The sequence below is a fragment of the Podarcis erhardii genome (genome assembly GCF_964252035.2).
Source record: "Podarcis erhardii genome assembly, chromosome: 8".
In the NCBI taxonomy this organism is placed as follows: Eukaryota; Metazoa; Chordata; class Lepidosauria; order Squamata; family Lacertidae; genus Podarcis; species Podarcis erhardii.
In genome coordinates, this window is record NC_138499.1 from 34,498,311 (window position 1) to 34,516,555 (window position 18,245).

The following is an 18,245-nucleotide window of genomic DNA, read 5'->3' on the forward strand; positions in this document are numbered from 1 at the left end:
AGTTCCTCCTCCAGCCCCTTACCACATGGAATTATGTATAATTAATTGTTGTCAAATGAGTAAAGTACAGATGCCACTCCCCACCGCATTGCTTTCATCTGCCCATCTAAATTATAGCTATGTGCTCTCATCTAGTGAAGTTGATTGGTGCAGAAGTCTCCTCTGTAACAGGATGTAAATGTTGTTTTTGGGAATTGTGCTTGTTCAGGAACTGATGCATTACAAAATGTGAAACTCAATTTTAATGAGTCCCCCCCCCCTTTGCTGAGCCGATTAAACTCCACATAAATTTCTGTCATCAGTAGGTGCAATGTGGAACTGTTACCTAAATGACAAAAAACAAAACAAAACAAAACACCACCCAACCTACTAGTTTATAAAATGCAGAGATCAGGGCCACCAGACTTCATTATGCTGGTGGTTTTGACTATTTAAAAATATTAGGGAAGATGCCCACATATTTGCAGAGGCTGTGTGTGTATTGCAGCAGAGCAGGCTGTTCAGCAGTGTCACAGTGACATCCAATGGCTGGGAAGGAACACCAAACAATTTCCTGCCTTCTGAGGCCTGTGAAAGAAGTGTCCTATATAGTGGCAGACTTTTCTACCACAATCGAAACTAGTTGTTTTTATCGTTCTATCCAACTAGGATTCTATAGAAGCACTGAACGGTTATTTAGAAGTCCCACATAGAATTAACTCAACTCTGCATAAACCTATTAATTTTCAAATTTAAAGATTTTGGTTGGCTATCCTGGAATATAAGCCGGAATCCCAATTCTGAACCTACCTTGTCATCAGTAGATGTTTTCAGAGATTTCATAATACTTTATACTATTACTGTGTAACTATTGCCCATAAACATATAGTAAAAGTGTCCAACTCACAACTGAGCATAGTGAGTGGTCTTCACTATTAGCTTACCTCAACACCAATGTAAAGTTTACTTAATTAATACTTTGTCTTCAGTAATTGATGTTTGAAAGTATGGAAACATTTGCTACGTTAGCCTTATGAATCTTTGGTTTCACTCAATTTTTTTTTTTTTTACTATGAAACAGGTACAGGAACTCTTTATTTCAAGAAATATTGCTTCTAGACTTCACCGAAGTCAGAATTGTTCTATAAAAGTATTGCAGAATATATAATTTTTTTTTACAAGAACACAGTTTAAAGTCTAATAATGGACACTCTATATACAAACAGCATCATTCATGCCCATAAATACGTTTGTTCGGTCATTCCGCTCGTGACACACACATGATTAAACACCTAGTTAATGTCAACAACTTTACAGAGTCCATCACAAGCTTTTCCTGAAAATTATTAGAAAGCCTACTGAGCACCAGGAACACGCAATTGTCAATTTTAACCTGTGTTATTTAAAACAAATAGTTTTAAATCCTATTTCCATTACCACACATAAAGACATGTACTCTCCTATAGATCAAATAACACAGAAATACCACTTTGCTCTATTTTATAATTCAAATGTTGTGGTTCAAAAGAACCTCTAAAAATGTTTGGCAACATCAAGCAACAAACTTATACTCAAGAGTTTGTCTGCAGTTACGCACCTTCCGCGTCTTCTAAATCTATGGCTACCAATTTTTGCATTCAACTGTTTTGTTCTAAAGCAGTCCAATCCATTAAGTAACGTGGGTCGTATGGAAGATGGTGCTTTTCCGTCTTTTGGAAGTCACTGGAGAAGCCCTTGTCTATTCCACTATTCCTTGGAGATTTCCTGTGTTTGAGAAGCCTCTGCATTAAGACGTATGGCTATAATCCAGCATTCATATGACTACATAGAGAGAAGGCCTCACAGTTGTGTAGTCTTCCATTGGGATGAGTAAAAATCTGAGTGACTCTCCACAATACCCTTCCTAAAAAATGCTTACTGAACATGCTGGTATGAAACACTGCCAATGGCATACAGTGGTGCCTCGCAAGACGGAAAACCCGCTAGACGAAAGGGTTTTCCGTTTTGGAGGCACTTCGCAAAATGAATTTCCCTATAGGCTTGCTTCGCAAGACGAAATGTCTTGCGAGTTCCTGCGGGTTTCCCCCTTTTTCCCCCCTTTTCCTAAGCCGCTAAGCCGCTTATCAGCTGATCTGCTGATAAGCCGCTTATCAGCTGATCTGCTAAGCCGCTTATCAGCTAATCCGCTAAAAGCTGCTAAACCGCTAATAGCGCTAATCCGCTAAGCTGTCAATGGGCTTGCTTCGCAAGACGAAAAAACCGCTATACGAAGAGCCTCACGGAACGGATTAATTTCGTCTTGCGAGGCACCACTGTATTTGTATAGGCACATTTTTGCATATACCAGTCCCCTTCTTTGGATGAGAGTTCAGTTACAAACAGAGGTAGCTGACCCATGGCCTCCAGATTTGGACTTCACCACACAACATCTCTGACCCTTGGCCATGTTGGCTGGGACTGACGAGAGTTGGAGTCCAGTAACATATGGCAGACCACAGATTAGCCTCCCCCATTCGAAACTCTAAAACTTATCTGAGTAGTTTCCGAGCACATCAAGGCTTGTCTTTGCCTAATGAAAATTAAGCTTCCTTTCAAGCAAAAGAAATCGAAAATTTGAAAACCTTAATTACTTATTAGTTTCCTTATACATTGAAATCTGAAAATATAACTCCTTCTCTATTACATCTTTTGTTAGCTGCTTCTTTCTGAGGAAAAATTACCATAAAATCAATTTGAGCTTAAAACCAAACATTGCTTTCTGCTCAATGTTCAGATAATTGGTTTTCATAATCCATGCTGCATATTGCTTATGCTACCAACTTACTTTATTTTGTTGCAATTACACACTATTTAGCAAAACTAAGAACATGTACCAGATTAATAAAGGCTATGGCACACAAATTATAAAAGTGCAATATAATTTTACTCTTTATCAGTATGAAATTTCAGTGGTTAATTAAAAAAAACACCATGATTCAGGGAGCTTAAGTGGACAGAAACATTCATTTGTGGTGAGCCATTTGCGTAACAAGAAGACAAATGACTCAAAAGACTAATTTGCAGATGCCTTTATACTGCAGAAAATCAGGGTATCACTGCAATGTGACTTTCTTTTTAACACTGGAACTCTGGCTCCTTCAGTTACACTTTAAGAGTTTGTGTATGTGTATGCAGAGCACATATCAAGGTCTCATTTTGCTAAAAAAAGTTAACAGTAGCAAAATTTGGAATGTCAGTTGTCATAACTACTACTATTTGCCAACTAATTAATAAAGAAGAAAGAATGTGTGGTTTACCACAATCTAATCTGAGGAGAGTGGAGATGAGGCACTGCCTTCTACACTTAGACGCTGTGAAGCATTTGGAAAATGTTCCCTTTTTTTCAACGCCCTCTCAGTTTTATGCTCCATGATGAACTGGTGGATTGCCCCTGCATTCATGGGAAGATAGATTTGCTCTTCAAAAATATCTTCTGCAGAGTCACTGTCTTGGGCTGAGTCTTTCTGAAGAATGTTACTGGGTTGTAAGGTGAAGCTATGGCTAGACTCAAGCTCTGTCAAGTCATTCCCACTGAAATCCGTTTCAATACGAACTGGTTCTTTGGTCTCCAGCCACGCGTCGGCTTGGTGACTATTCCAGTGTGGTAGGTTTGGACTCACGTTTGCAGGAATATCATTGCTTAATTCAGGTTTGCTCTCCTGGCTTAACATAATAGCGCTCAAAGCCAGAGTCCCAAAATCTGTAGGCATAATAGGCTGGGCCTCTTGGGCTGTCAACCAACTTGAACCTTCGTCTGATTCAGCAGAGCTCATATCTAGCAAGGCAAATGGTGTGGATGATTCATCCAAGTACCCACTGGCATAAGTAGCCTGAGTCTTTGCTTTTCCATTTTGCTCAGAGTAACTGTTCAGCAGTGCAAAGATTCTATCTACATCCTTCAAGTAATTTGTCCAGTCGTTAGGACTAAGTCTGTAGTCATTTCTGGCTTCATATAAACTTTCATTCACACTGTACAAATCTTCCAGTCCTTGCCAGTTGACATTTTCCATGAAGATGGGTAACTTAGCCTTCCCATCCGTGCCATAACTGTCCTCTGCTAAAAGAGAAGAAATGAAACTGTAATTAGACTAAAGTTCAGTATTGCTTGTGTTTGCTACCACTGTCCTGACTCAGTTCAGTAGCTCCTTTTTTTCATAACTGCAGCACGTCGATTGGTTATGGAAAAAGATAAAGATCACACATTTTTTCTTTTAAAGAAAGTGTGGGGACACCCACAGTGAAACACCCCATATTTTACTTATAGATGGGGAAAAGGCACTTTGATCCAAGTAGCAATAATCGAGAAAATGAGTCAGAAGCAGCCCACAATCAAAGCAGGAGTGGTATTCAACTAAGTTCTATGGACAGCAGACCCACTGAAATTAATGAATTTAAGTTAGTTGTGTTTACTATCTTCAATGGGTCTACTCTGAGTAGGACCAGCATTGAATACCATCCAATGTGTGCATATGGGATCAATGAACCTTGCTTGTTTTCCAACTCTATCAATAATAATAAAGTAATGAAGTAAAATACTTATGACGACATTGTGGTTCCAATAAGATGCTTCATGACCTACTACTGTTTCTAAACTGTTGTGCATAGCCAAGTTACTGTACATTTTCATCTTTAAAAAGATGGCAACGATGTGGTATCAGAAAAGGGGGGGGGTGCCATAATGCAATATAAGAAAACACTGGTGCTTCTAGTATATCACAAGTAAGCCTGTGGATTTAGACAGTAGAAATATTACTGAGAACACTTCATTGAGGATACCCAGGGAATCAACATACACATAACAAAAGGGAAACAAATGTTTGTCCTATACAATAATGGCAAAGTCAACTACAGAATTATGAGGGCTATGCAGCCAATGAGAGGCTACTGAAGAACAAGAGTAAGGTATCCATGCACCAAAGGTCTCTTCTGTTGCCATCTTTTACTCTACCTCAGGTAAATAAACAATTATTCAAGTTTACTGATTCAAAACAAATGTAATAAGGCCCAATGTCTTCCTGAAGTTTTTCTAACAGTCTGAAGTTTCAGTCTGAAGTTTCTAACAGTCTGAAGTTTCTAACAGTCTGAAGTTTTTCTAACAGTCTGAAGTTCCTGAAGTTTTTCTAACAGTCTTGAGTATTCTCAGGGTTCCTCATCTCTGAAGATTCACTCAAGTACATATTACCCAACAGGTCTTCTAGCCAGGCTCTGATTATGTCCAAATCTCCATGGCTTCAACAATGCTACGGTATGAGGTGCTTTCAGACTACATACGTGACAATTCAACTTTTCACTTGGGTTACAGATTCAGGAAATGCAAAAACACATTTTTTGTATCACTTGTGAAAATGCCCTAAGTGTCTGAACATCCTGATCAAGGTCCAAATCTTGAAAGCCAGTACCTACATACTCATAACTTTACAAAATACCAATTCATAAGGGGAGTTAAAAGTCAACAATTATGCAATTGTATGGGATATGACATGCAGAGCTGAAGTATTTTTAATTGCCGTATCAGCTTCGTTGCTGCTGACAATAGCAAGAAGATAAGTGTACAGTGGTGCCCCGCAAGACGAATGCCTCGCTAAACGAAAAACCCGCAAGACGAAAGGGTTTTCCGATTTTTAGCGGCTTCGCAAGACGAATTTCCCTATGGGCTTGCTTCGCAAAACGAAAGTCCATAGGGAAATCTCCGGGGACAGCGGGGAACCCTCCTCCCACCGCAAGCCCCGGGAAGAGAGGAGAAGCTGCGCACCTTCCCCTCTGTTCCCGGACCTGTCCTGAAGGCGGGAGGTCCGGTGGGAGGTCCGGGAACAGAGGAGAAGGCGCGCAGCTTCTCCTCTCTTCCCGGGGCTTGCGGTGGGAGGAGGGTTTTTCCTCCCCACCGCCAACATTCAGAAGGCTGTTCTGAAGGCTGGCGGTGGGAAGAAAAGCCCTTCTCCCGCCTCCAGCCTTCAGAAGAGTTCCCCGCAGGGCTCCCCAAGCTGTGAATGTCTGCCGCGCGCGAGGGGCACTCTGCTTAAGAGCGCCCCTCGTGCGGGGCAGCAGGCTGCTATCCGCAGCTTGGAGAGCCCTGTGGGGAAGTCCGGCAGGGCTCCCCAAGCTGCAGATGTCTGCCCCACCCGAGGGGCGCTCTGCTTAAGAGCGCCCCTCGTGCGGGGCAGCAGGCTGCTATCCGCAGCTTGGAGAGCCCTGTGGGGAAGTCCGGCAGGGCTCCCCAAGCTGCAGATGTCTGCCCCGCCAAAGGGGCGCTCTGCTTAAGAGCGCCCCTTGTGCGGGGCAGCAGGCTGCTATCCGCAGCTTGGAGAGCCCTGTGGGGAAGTCCGGCAGGGCTCCCCAAGCTGCAGATGTCTGCCCCGCCCGAGGGGCGCTCTGCTTAAGAGCGCCCCTCGTGCGGGGCAGCAGGCTGCTATCCGCAGCTTGGAGAGCCCTGTGGGGAAGTCCGGCAGGGCTCCCCAAGCTGCAGATGTCTGCCCCGCCCGAGGGGCGCTCTGCTTAAGAGCGCCCCTCGTGCGGGGCAGCAGGCTGCTATCCGCAGCTTGGAGAGCCCTGTGGGGAAGTCCGGCAGGGCTCCCCAAGCTGCAGATGTCTGCCCCTCATGCGGGGCAGCAGGCTGCTATCCGCAGCTTGGAGAGCCCTGTGGGGAAGTCAGGGCTCCAGAAGCTGCAGATGTCTGCCCCGGGCGAGGGGCGCTCTGCTTAAGAGCGCCCCTCGTGCGGGGCAGCAGGCTGCTATCCGCAGCTTGGAGAGCCCTGTGGGGAAGTCCGGCAGGGCTCCCCAAGCTGCAGATGTCTGCCCCGCCCGAGGGGCGCTCTGCTTAAGAGCGCCCCTCGTGCGGGGCAGCAGGCTGCTATCCGCAGCTTGGAGAGCCCTGTGGGGAAGTCCGGCAGGGCTCCCCAAGCTGCAGATGTCTGCCCCGCCCGAGGGGCGCTCTGCTTAAGAGCGCCCCTCGTGCGGGGCAGCAGGCTGCTATCCGCAGCTTGGAGAGCCCTGTGGGGAAGTCCGGCAGGGCTCCCCAAGCTGCAGATGTCTGCCCCACCCGAGGGGCGCTCTGCTTAAGAGCGCCCCTCGTGCGGGTCAGCAGGCTGCTATCCGCAGCTTGGAGAGCCCTGTGGGGAAGTCCGGCAGGGCTCCCCAAGCTGCAGATGTCTGCCCCGGGCGAGGGGCGCTCTGCTTCAGAGCGTCCCTCGCGCGGGGCAGCAGGCTGCTATTCGCAGCCTAGGCAGCCCTGCAGGAACTCTTCTGAAGGCTGGCGGCGGGAGAAGGGCTTTTCTTCGCACCGCCAGCCTTCAGAAGGCTGTTCTGAAGCCTGGCGGTGGGGAGAAAAGTCCTCCCCCCCCCCAGCCTTCAGAAGAGGTCCGGGGAAAGACTGTCCCCGGACCTAGTCTGAAGGCGGTCTCCCTAGGAACGCATTAATTGATTTTCAATGCATTCCTATGGGAAACCGTGCTTCGCAAGAAGAAAAACTCGCAAGAAGAAAAAACTTGCGGAACGAATTAATTTCGTCTTGCGAGGCACCACTGTATTTATAATGAAACATTCTGAAAAGACCAAAATAACAACAACAAAAATGCTTCCATCATTGAAAAATGCATCAGAAATGGGAACCTCAAGAAAGAATGGCAAGTAGAAGCAAAAAGTAACTGGCATAATCAAGAGATAAAATATTGACCCAATGTATTTGGACCATCTTCATGGAAATTTAGAGAAACAAATATCCAACATTTAGATGTGCTGTTTCTTCTTTTCTTACCCTATGATATCCAAAACTTGTTGGATCAATAAACATCGTTTTTGAATCCCACTTTGCTTTTTCTCTTCTACTTCCAGTTCAGTCATTATAAACAATCAAGATTTGAATGGCATACATTTTAAAAAAGTGACAAAAGATTTGAATGAACTCCCCTTTGTATAAACCGAATGGCTTGAGAGGGAGCAAGATTGCACCCACTGGTTGTGCCCTTGGTGTCCATGTGTTCAGCATTCATGCACAAGGCTGATGGCAGGTGAAATATTCTGGTGGTCACGGACCTCCAGACCACCCTGGGGGTGTCCCCAAGTAAGTGTGCCAGGCAGCAGTGAGGGGTTCCTTTTTACTTTTATATATATATTTATACTCAAGCGCCGTATTCTTGGGACAGAAGTGGTGAGTGGCTGTATGCAATTTGCTTAATGGTGTAAAGTGATGCCAGCAACTGCTGCCATTCCTGGCGGCCCCAGCTTTTGTCTGACCGTGCCGACTCTGGGCCTGACACTTATGTATAGGTGAGACTCCTTGTCCCAAGGTTCCTAATTGCATGAAGACGCCTTCTGCAGATATGTCTGCACATGCATGAAATGCCTTCCATACGTTTGCTAAATATGTAGAAGTTGTGGGACCAGTGGGTGCAGTCTCATTCCCCCCCCCATGTGCATCAATGAACACGAGCAATGCTATTGTCACATGAAACAACATACAGTACTTCCAGAGAACTATGCCGTGCCTTCCACTCACCCCCAGCCCCCCGTACAAGGATGATGAGTGAATTTCCTAAAGCAGGACTAATGTAAAATGAGCTGCATGAAGTCTCAGTGTGAGCAAAGTTAAATGTACAGTGGAAGATGTAAAAACCAGTGGCCAGGTGCAGAACATCATTAGCGCTTGCATGCAGCAAAAGCTACGCAATGTGCGGGATACAGGCATTAGTCGAAATGGACCAGGTCATGCAATTATTTGGAAAGAAGCTGCTGAGGAGAATAATAAAGTGTGGATACCTGTGTGGATCATAGCTTCCTCCATCTTTATTTCCTGATATAGGAAAATACAAGAGTAACTTTTGTTAGTGTTTAGATTTGGTAAAAATCATTCATAATGTAGCTTTCCATGCACAGCATCTACCTCCTAAAAAGAAATTTATCGTGTTATAATTAGGTAAAGCGACAGTCCAACAAAGATACCTGGTAGGGAGTGTACTAAATAAATCAAAAAATAGAAGAAGTGATAAAATTGTAAGAAACGGGAAATGTTACATATTATTATTATTATTTTATTAATTAAATTTTTATATCGCCATTCTTCTGAAGATAAAAGGGCGGTTCACAACAACAAAAATACAAAATGAGAACACAAAATGCATAATAAAGCAATAACAAAGCAATAACCCACTCCCACAAACACATTTAAAAGGCCATAGAATTTTAATCAGCCAAAGGCCTGGTTATAGAGAAACGTTCCACAAATGGGAAGCCACCAAAGAAAAAACCCATTCTCACGTTGCCATCCTCCAGACCTCTTGTGGAGGAGGCACACAAAGAAGCGTCTCAGGTGATAATTGCAGAGTCCGGGTGGGTTCATATGGAGAGAGGCAGTCCTTGAGGTATTGCGATCCTGAGCCATTTAATGATTTATACTTCCAAACCAACATTTGGAAAGTAATTGGCAGCCAGTGCAGTCAGGTCAGGATTGGTGCAATATGTTCAAACTGTCTTGCCCCGGTGAGCAACCTAGCTGCTGAATTCTGTACCATCTGAAGTGTCTGAACTGTCTTCAGAGGCAGCCCTGCGTATAATGTGTTGCAATAACCTAACCTAGAGGTTACCAGTGCATAGGCGACAAAAGCGATCCCTGTCCAGAGAGGGGCACAGCTGGGCTGACGGAAGGCATTCTGTGCCACTGAGGCCACCTGAGCCTCAAAGTGACAGCAAAGGATCCAGCAGTACCCCCAAGCTACATACCTGCTCATTCAGAGGGAGTGTAACCCCATTAAGAGCAGGCAACCTCTCATCCACCCAGTCTAGAAAACTGCCCACTTAACGGTGCCTTAGTAACTGGACTGAGCATCAGTTGGCTCTCATCCAGTCCACTACTGAGGCAAGACAACGGTCCAGCACATCCACTGGCCTTACCTGCAGATGTAAAGGAGTAGTAGAGCTGTGTGTCACTGGGATATTGCTGATAACATACTCCAAAACTCCAGATAACCGCAATCAGCTGTTTCATGTAGATGTTAAACAGCATAGAGGATTAAACTGAACCCTGAGGAACTGCATATTCCTGGTAACAGGAATTATTATTATTATTGCAAAATTTTAGAGAAAGATTTCCCTGGAACACGGCCCACAACCCCTAATCACTTTACAGGCTTCAGATTACAGAAGAGTAATATAATTCCTTATTTTTCCAGGGAAAATGGAGAGCTAAACACAGGGGACACAGCTATGTACTTTCTCAGTGGGGTTTGATGCCCCTTGGTGGGCCCAATCCCAGGACAAATTCTCATTTGTTCTATTGGCAACCCAATATAAGTATTGGACAAGTAGATATAAAAGCAGATGGTGACCTCAGGCCTTCTCCCAGGCCCAAGGGAATAATACCTGGTGAAGAGAGGGCTGTAAGATTGGTTTCTACTAATATTTTGAGTGACAACGGAGAAGATGCATAAAATGAACACACACACACACCCTTTAAGGACTCAAAACTTCATGTCCTAATAGAGCAGTTCATTGGTACAGTGAAAAGAAGAATCTGAGCACAAGGCTGCATAGAATAAACCTTTCCAGATGTGTTTTGGAGGGCAAGTGGAGTTATTCAGAGAAGAGGGAGTAAGTTTGCAATGTTCAAAGGCAATGCCTTCTTCATTATTGCTTCACATTTCCCAGGCTGACTCCTTGCATTGAGAGGGCAGGGGAGATGTCAGGCTAACAAAAAGAAGAAATCATGTATACATGCAGCATGGTAAATAATGCCTGCTTTTGTAATTATTATGCAGTTTTCCTGTAATATCTGTGTACAGCGAGGTGTCATATATTCTTCAGCTGCAAATCACGTCTAAATGGCTAAACATATTGTAAATACCCCATTCTGATTATGCTTAAAACCATTATTTCTCTAGGTGTTTCACAGACCACTTTAACCATTCCTTGTAGTCATTAAGGGTGCAGGGACAGAAACAACAACAACATTAACAACCCAGTGTTAAGCATCATTTGTTATTACCTGTGTCAAGCCCCTTGGGTCTTGGATTGCACTGCTTATAACCTTGACAACTTCGTAGCTCCATTAGCTGTATGTGTAGCTGGTTCAAGGTGCCTCTTTCTACAGTGTGTACTGTATTTGTCAGCTAGACACGGGTGGGAGGGGAAAGGGGGGAAAGAAATGTTATGAGTGTCTGCAACTGCAAAGGGTGCAATACTCAAATGACTGAAGTCTATACGCTTACATGTAAGCCAAGCTTTCGGGAACCACCATAGCTCAGTGGTAAAAGCATGCAGCTTTGCATGCGCAGCAGGTCCCAGATTCAAACCCCAGCATCTCTAGGTAGGGCTGGGAGAGTTTCATTTTCCCATGAAACATCCCAAAGTAATTAACAATAAAAACAATTTTTAATCCACTACAGATGGAAACTGGGATAAGGATCTCCACTTAAAAGGCTTGTTGAGAATTGAAGGCCTTTAAAGAGGTGTCAAAAAGACAACAAAGATGGAGCTTAAATGAAGCGTAATGGGAGGGGCAGACATTAAACACACATTTACCTGGTAGGGGTCTGTGTTCATGTCAAAATACTCCAGGAATCCTGTAGCAAACTCACAGAAGAGGAAGTTATGTGTTTCATTTAATGTTCGTAAGCACCAGTAAGTGTTATTGTTTGAGCTTGTACAAGCACAAAACGATCCCACTGTTGGGGAAAGGGGGGAAAAACTTAATCAGTATTAAGGAAGCACATATTCAATCCAGGAAAGGCAGTTAGCCGTGACCAGAGGAGGAATGACTGCTGGGAGGAGCAGAGAGAGAAGAAAACGCCATGGTACACCTGAAACAACCCAACCAGACGCCTTCATCTGCCCCAGCTGCAACAAAACACATCTCTCCCGTATTGGTCTCTACAGCCACAGCAGGTGCTGCAAGCTTCCAAGAGCTTGATTTCAGGCCCAAAGGCGCACTGCTCCATTGTCTCCCGAGACAGATGGATGACAACAACAAAATTATGCATAGTGCAACCATCTCTCTGGATGCAGTCTTCCATGTGTTAAAGGAAAATGGTTTGCGTGTTCAGACCCAGAGACTTCCCCCCCTAAATAAACACACATTTGACTCAAATTTTAGTTTTGGTTTTTGGCAGAATTTAGGCCACAACTTTATTGATTACAGAAGGTGAGTGGTTGCATAGGCTCTGGTTCGACTAGCTCCCTGCACCCTTGCAGGTAGCACTGACCCAGAGCTCTATCATAGGTCAGCCAAGGGTGAATACCTGAGGTAGGTGGAAAGCCCGGGAACAGACGATGTTCACTCCCCAGATGCTCCCCTGGACTCAGGCACGGGCACAACCCCCTCTCGGGGGTTGACCAAACCAAGTTGAGTCCCTGGATTCCTTTAACAGAATACCCTTCACATAGGGATGGCGAGACCGTTCTCCCATCCCTATCCGCAACCTTACAAGTTGTGACGATTTGCTACGCAGCAGGCAAAACCCAAATGGCAACAGCCAATCAGCCAAGTGGGGAAAATTCCTGCCGTGCCACTGTCCCAACGACAAACAACACACAAATGCATAGCAAGCTCAATCGCAAAATGCCCTAAATAGGGAGAGGTGGGCAGGTGTTCTGATGCACGAGCTGAAAGAGGGTCACGTGCATAGGTATATATAGGTCCCTCAATCCGTTTAGACTGCTCCCCATTGGCCAGATTAAACCCAGCAATGAGGGATCTACCAATCAGGTGTTGTGGCTGTCCAATATACCCACCCACAACCAGGAGGTCAGTCTCCAGGTTTCACTGCAACACGTGCCCTCTTTTAGGGAGGACGCACTTTCGGAAACATGACTGCATCCAGCACCTGGAAGTGCACACATATAGTGCTGTATTTCAGCACCTCATGTGCCCTGGGTAGGCAATGGTAATTCCGACAGCACTGCTCATCTCTCGGGGAGGCACAGAGCCCAAGCATCTCCCACTTAACTTTTAAACTTTACAGCACCAACCATCTGCTTCATAGGGAGCATCTTTGCACTGCTGCTGCCGCACACAAGATCTCTGGTTCAGGACCATTAATTTTAAATTCATTTTCACAATTTTCTTTAAAAACAACAACAACTGCATTACACAACCATAAATGTAAGTTCTGAAGTTCAAGGTTTGAAAAAATGCTTTTTGCGCAAGAAAAAAGAAGACGACAGAATGTCTCTACAGTTTACAGGTGACCCCATCCACATTAAGCATTTTTTAAGGGCCACTGGTTTAAGGAGAATGGGAAAAACACTATGCTTAAATATCTCCCATTAAAATCAAAGGGACTAAAAAGTGCTTCATTGGATCACATCTTTTAACCCTGAATAAAAAATGGCGGTTAGAAAATATCCCACATTTACAGTAATTAAAAAACTTATTTTCATGAATTATATGCTCTTTCATAAATATTCAGGATTCTGGAATAAATAATCGCTTAAGTGATCCTGGCACTCCAATAAAAAACTTATTTTAACAATAAGAAATGTTGGCTGTATGTAACACAGTGAACAACCCAGTTATACACGTGTTTACGGTTGATGGTGGGAAGGCAACACTGACACCGACACAAACATTAAATTGTATCCAGTGAAGTCAACCTCTTAGTGCAAGGACCTACGCCTATGCAATGGGACTTCCTTTCCCCCAGAAGAGAGGTGGGGCAGGACATGGTGATGTGTGGAGAGAGGAAGTCCCACTGCAGAGCAGGTGGAAGTCTTGTGTTAACAGGATGTTTTTCACTGGATACAGCCCAAAATCTTACTCTTGAATATTTACAACCTCAAAGGCAATGCTTTCTTTAGAGGAAATTGCCACCATAATCTATTGCCCCTGTGGAAGATTTTAGATCAAAGCACACTTCATTTTATGCTTTCAGTTTAAGAATATGGTTTCCATTCTTCACCAGTTGGGAGACTTGCCTCTTCTCTTCTTCCTCCACACCCCCAACCTGGTGTTGCTTCTCCTTTTTAATATTGCTCTCTCTTTATCTATACATGTGTGGGAAGACCATGTACTTGAAGACTACGGCTGCAATTCCATGCACAATTATTTGGGAACAAGCACCACTGTGCTCAGTGGGACTTCTGAGTAAGTTAGCAGAGAATTGGTCTGGCTACACCTAGAACCATTCAGGAATGATTCTACTGGGCAGGTTCATAATGTGTGAACAGGTCAAATTAATGAACGCAGACAGGTAAGGTACACAACTTAAAAGAGGAGTAAGCCATCAGTGGGCCCAATGAATGATTCAGATGAGACAGAAAGTGGTATCTCCAGGACACCAGAATCCTATAGTAACAACAACTATTGTGCATGCTCTGTGGTCCCATAACCTCATTAGAAATTTGAATGTGCCTGTATTCCAATTTCTATTTCCTTTTTGGCATTAAGGGAAAAACCCTTTAAAAATATTAAACTCGTTAAAATCCAGTTTTAAATACAATTTAAATTCAATTCCAGTTGTATTTAAAATAAATAATTCAAAAAAAAACACACCAAAAGTATATATAAATCTCCCAAGGCTGCAAGAGATCACACCGACCCCGAACCCCAGAAACGAAAGTGGTTCTCACAGTTCCAGAATGGTGCAGTCTGCCAATGGTTGTTATCATGCGTAAAACAAGTGAGTCCAGGAAGGCTGCATTCGTCTCCTTTTTTCTGGCGCTTTTTCCCTTTCCTTTCTTTCCTTCTCCTCCGGTTCTCTTTGAAGAGCTGAAGTTTACCATCTACCTCTTGGGCAGCTTCCCTAGTCAGATTCAAGAATATTTCATAAACAAAGGCTTAATCCTAACAGTTTTCATCAAGCCCCTACAATAGACTGGAGTTCTCATATAAGCAAATCAACATGCTTAGCAGCTGGAGGGAAGAAGTGGATTGTTTCAGGACTGATTTTAAAGGTCACCTCCCAACTGTGCTTGCTGCCGAAATCCTCTTCCCTGAGCTGTGACTCATATGGCAGAGAGTAATGCTTAAACGTTTTTGCTACATGCACTAATTTACATGCAGATGGCCCACACCAGAGTTATTTGTATCAGGGCTGTGCAAAGCGGGAGTTTATATGGTCAATAAATTACATATCTGTACCATATGGCTAAAAATAACTTTGACAAGGCAATCTTATAGCCAAACAGCCAATGACGTACACAAATATAAATAATATTAACAAACAATAATACATAGCTTCTAAGAAAGAAAGAAAGAAAGAAAGAAAGAAAGAAAGAGGGGCTTACTTGAATGGATGAAGGTGACTTGTCTTAAGCTTTTCTTGACCTTTAACCCCCTTTTCCTTATTGTAATAGCTGTAACGAAATGTTATGACAAAATGAGGCTTCGTGGAAAACCAGCACTTAAAAATGGGAGTGTGGCTATTAGTTTCATTCCTTAAATATTTGTACAGAGATTACACCACTAGCTTTTAAATAAATATAACTCTTGGTAAAAATGTTCAAACTCTTTATATCTTTATATATAATGTAAAAGATTTCAGTATATTCTTTACCCAAAGGCCATGAAACAATCAATTTTAACCTTAACCAAATGAAATACTCAGATACTATATAGTCCAAAATTTTGCTTCTAAAACTCCAGTAGGATCACTTATTTAAAATTTATTTCAGAAACGCAAATTACTGTTCTATGTGGCACTCCATAGAAGCAGCATTTCAAGAAGAACCAGATGAAAACACACCTGAAGTTTGGCCAAAATGTATGACTGCTGTCTTTATGCTTTATCCCATTGTAACCAGAAAACCAAACCTTGGGAGTTATTATCTGTTCCCCCATATACATTGATTTTCCACCTGGAATTATGCAGATGAGAAAAAGAAATGCCCTTACCTTTTTTTGCTACAGTCACAGTCCTCAGGTTTTCGTCTTTTTAGATGTCCTCTCACTTCTCTTAAATTCTTAATTTTATCTTGGAGAGCCTCAATCTGCAAAGTTAGTTGCAGGTTTAATAAGAATTTCATTCAATACTTATCAGTGCAGCAAAACATTGCTACTAACAGACACTGAGTATTGCCAATGGTCATAATACTATTTTTCTATTCATCATTGGATAAATCTCGCACATTGCATCAACAATGATAGCCGGTTTTTACCACTTGGTGAACTGACACCAAGAAATTATTATTTGTTCAAGTCCACATAGTGATATTATTCAAATATCATACTGAACTTAGTTTTTATTCAAATATCATACTGAACTTACCGTATTTTTCGCCCCATAGGACGCACCTTTTCCCCTCCAAAAATGAAGGGGAAATGTGTGTGTGTCCTATGGGGCGAATGCAGGCATTCGCTGAAGCCTGGAGAGCGAGAGGCATCGGTGCGCACCGACCCCTCTCGCTCTCCAGGCTTCAGGAAGCTATCTGCAAGCCTTGCAAGCCCGGCGGGAGTTCCCGCGGGCTCACAAGGCTTGCTGGCAGCAGCCTGCAGCCCCGGCGAGTGTCCGCAAGCCTTGCGCGCCCGGCAGGAGCTCCCGCTGAGCGCGCAAGGCTTGGGGCGGCAGCCTGTTGCCCGAAGCACAGGGAGCCCTCCGGAGGGCTCCCCGTGCCTCGGGCAAGTGTCTGCAAGCCTTCCGCGCCCGGCAGGAGCTCCCGCCAAGTGCAAGGCTTGGGGTGGCAGCCTGTTGCCCGAAGCACAGGGAGCCCTCCGGAGGGCTCCCCGTGCTTCGGGCGAGTGTCTGCAAGCCTTGCGCGCCCGGCAGGAGCTCCCGCCGGGCGCGCGAGGCTTGGGGCGGCAGCCTGTTGCCCGAAGCACAGGGAGCCCTCCGGAGGGCTCCCCGTGCTTCGGGCGAGTGTCTGCAAGCCTTGCGCACCCGGCAGGAGCTCCCACCAGGCGCGCAAGGCTTGGGGCAGCAGCCGCGGCTGGGGGGGGGGGAATAAATTTTTTTTATTCATTCCCCACCCCAAAAAACGAGGTGTGTCCTATGGGCCGGTGCGCCCTATAGGACGAAAAATACGGTAGTTTTCTGTGCCCAAGTCAGCCTCACACACATTCCTCTCCCCATCCCCTGAAGGAGTCACAAAGCTTGCTGCTGAGCACAAACCTAGAATTGTGGCTCATCTTAACTGTGGTTTAGATACATGAGCCAGAATCAGATACCATGGTTTAAAGATGGCTTGTTTCCCTAAACCAGGGGGAGTCAACATGCTACTTTCCATAATTTGTTGGCTCACTCCTCCCATCAGTGCCGGCCAGCATGGCTAATGGTCAGGGATGATGGGAGTTGTAATCCAACATCTGGAAGGTATCACACTAGCTATTTCTGCCTTAAAACCATAGTTGAGACTAATCACAGTTTGTCCAGGTTCACATTAACCATGGTTATTTGAAAACAGAAGCAATTGCTTCTGATTTTCTCATGGTTGCCGGCCACGGGGGGAAGATCTCAGAAGAGCAAGGCTCATTCATGTAATGCTAAACTGTGGTTTAGCACTAAACTGTGGTTTAGCATTATATCCAAGCACAGCCACCCCATGTTTATGGCCAAGCAGAGATCTGAACCTAAATCACCCAGTTCTGATTGCGATCCTTCACTCACTGGTATATTTTGTGAGATTTGCATTTTGGTAAGATACCAGCATAGGCGGTTAATAAAGGAAAATGACTTCAAACCTCTTTGTCAATGTAGGCTTTGTGGTCTTTCCAGGCTCTGGCTGATTGGTATAGTTCCCTCTCACAGTGAATAGAGTCATTCGGAAGAATAAAACACCTTTAAGTGGAAAAATGGATAAAAGAAAATAGGGGTGATGTGTAGGGGAGAGAGATCTTGGGTACATGCAGCCTAAATCCTCTGAATCCACAGAGTAAAAAAACCACTATAAATTACTTTTACAGTGGTACCTCAGGTTAAGTACTTAATTTGTTCCGGAGGTCTGTACTTAACCTGAAACTGTTCTTAACCTGAAGCACCACTTTAGCTAATGGGGCCTCCTGCTGCCACTGCGCTGCCGGAGCACAATTTCTGTTCTCATCCTGAAGCAAAGTTCTTAACCTGAGGTAATATTTCTGGGTTAGTGGAGTCTGTAACCTGAAGCGTACGTAACCTGAAGCGTATGTATCCCGAGGTACCACTGTACTACGGTAGTTCCAGCATCTCATAACAATCAAAGTGGGCAAGTACTTGCTCTGCTTCCTGCCTAGGGCAGAAGGACACAGCTTGGTTGGAACCTCCTCAATGGCTACGGTTGGCTACAGGCACATTATGGAACAGCTTCCCCTGTGAAGTGTAGCTAGCTCCTTC

General features: G+C 44.4%; 1 protein-coding gene across 7 annotated transcripts in view; it reads right to left on the reverse strand.

The window, feature by feature from the left end:
- Nucleotides 1-2,880: 2,880 nt before the first annotated feature.
- The window catches only part of SULF1 (sulfatase 1), a 102,962-nt gene continuing 87,597 nt past the window's right edge, over nt 2,881-18,245 (reverse strand). For 5 of the 7 annotated variants that reach the window (XM_081874071.1, XM_081874074.1, XM_081874072.1 and 2 more), the window contains 7 exons: nt 17,618-17,714; nt 15,836-15,930; nt 15,229-15,297; nt 14,572-14,744; nt 11,527-11,669; nt 10,991-11,114; nt 2,881-4,075 (listed from right to left, as the gene is read on the reverse strand). In XM_081874071.1, coding sequence (XP_081730197.1) covers nt 3,282-4,075; nt 10,991-11,114; nt 11,527-11,669; nt 14,572-14,744; nt 15,229-15,297; nt 15,836-15,930; nt 17,618-17,714 — 1,495 coding nt within the window. In that variant the 3' untranslated portion in view covers nt 2,881-3,281. Of the gene's footprint in view, nt 4,076-8,769; nt 8,804-10,990; nt 11,115-11,526; nt 11,670-14,571; nt 14,745-15,228; nt 15,298-15,835; nt 15,931-17,617; nt 17,715-18,245 lie in introns of all 7 variants that reach the window. The other 2 variants (XM_081874077.1, XM_081874076.1) reach the window with 2 other exon arrangements.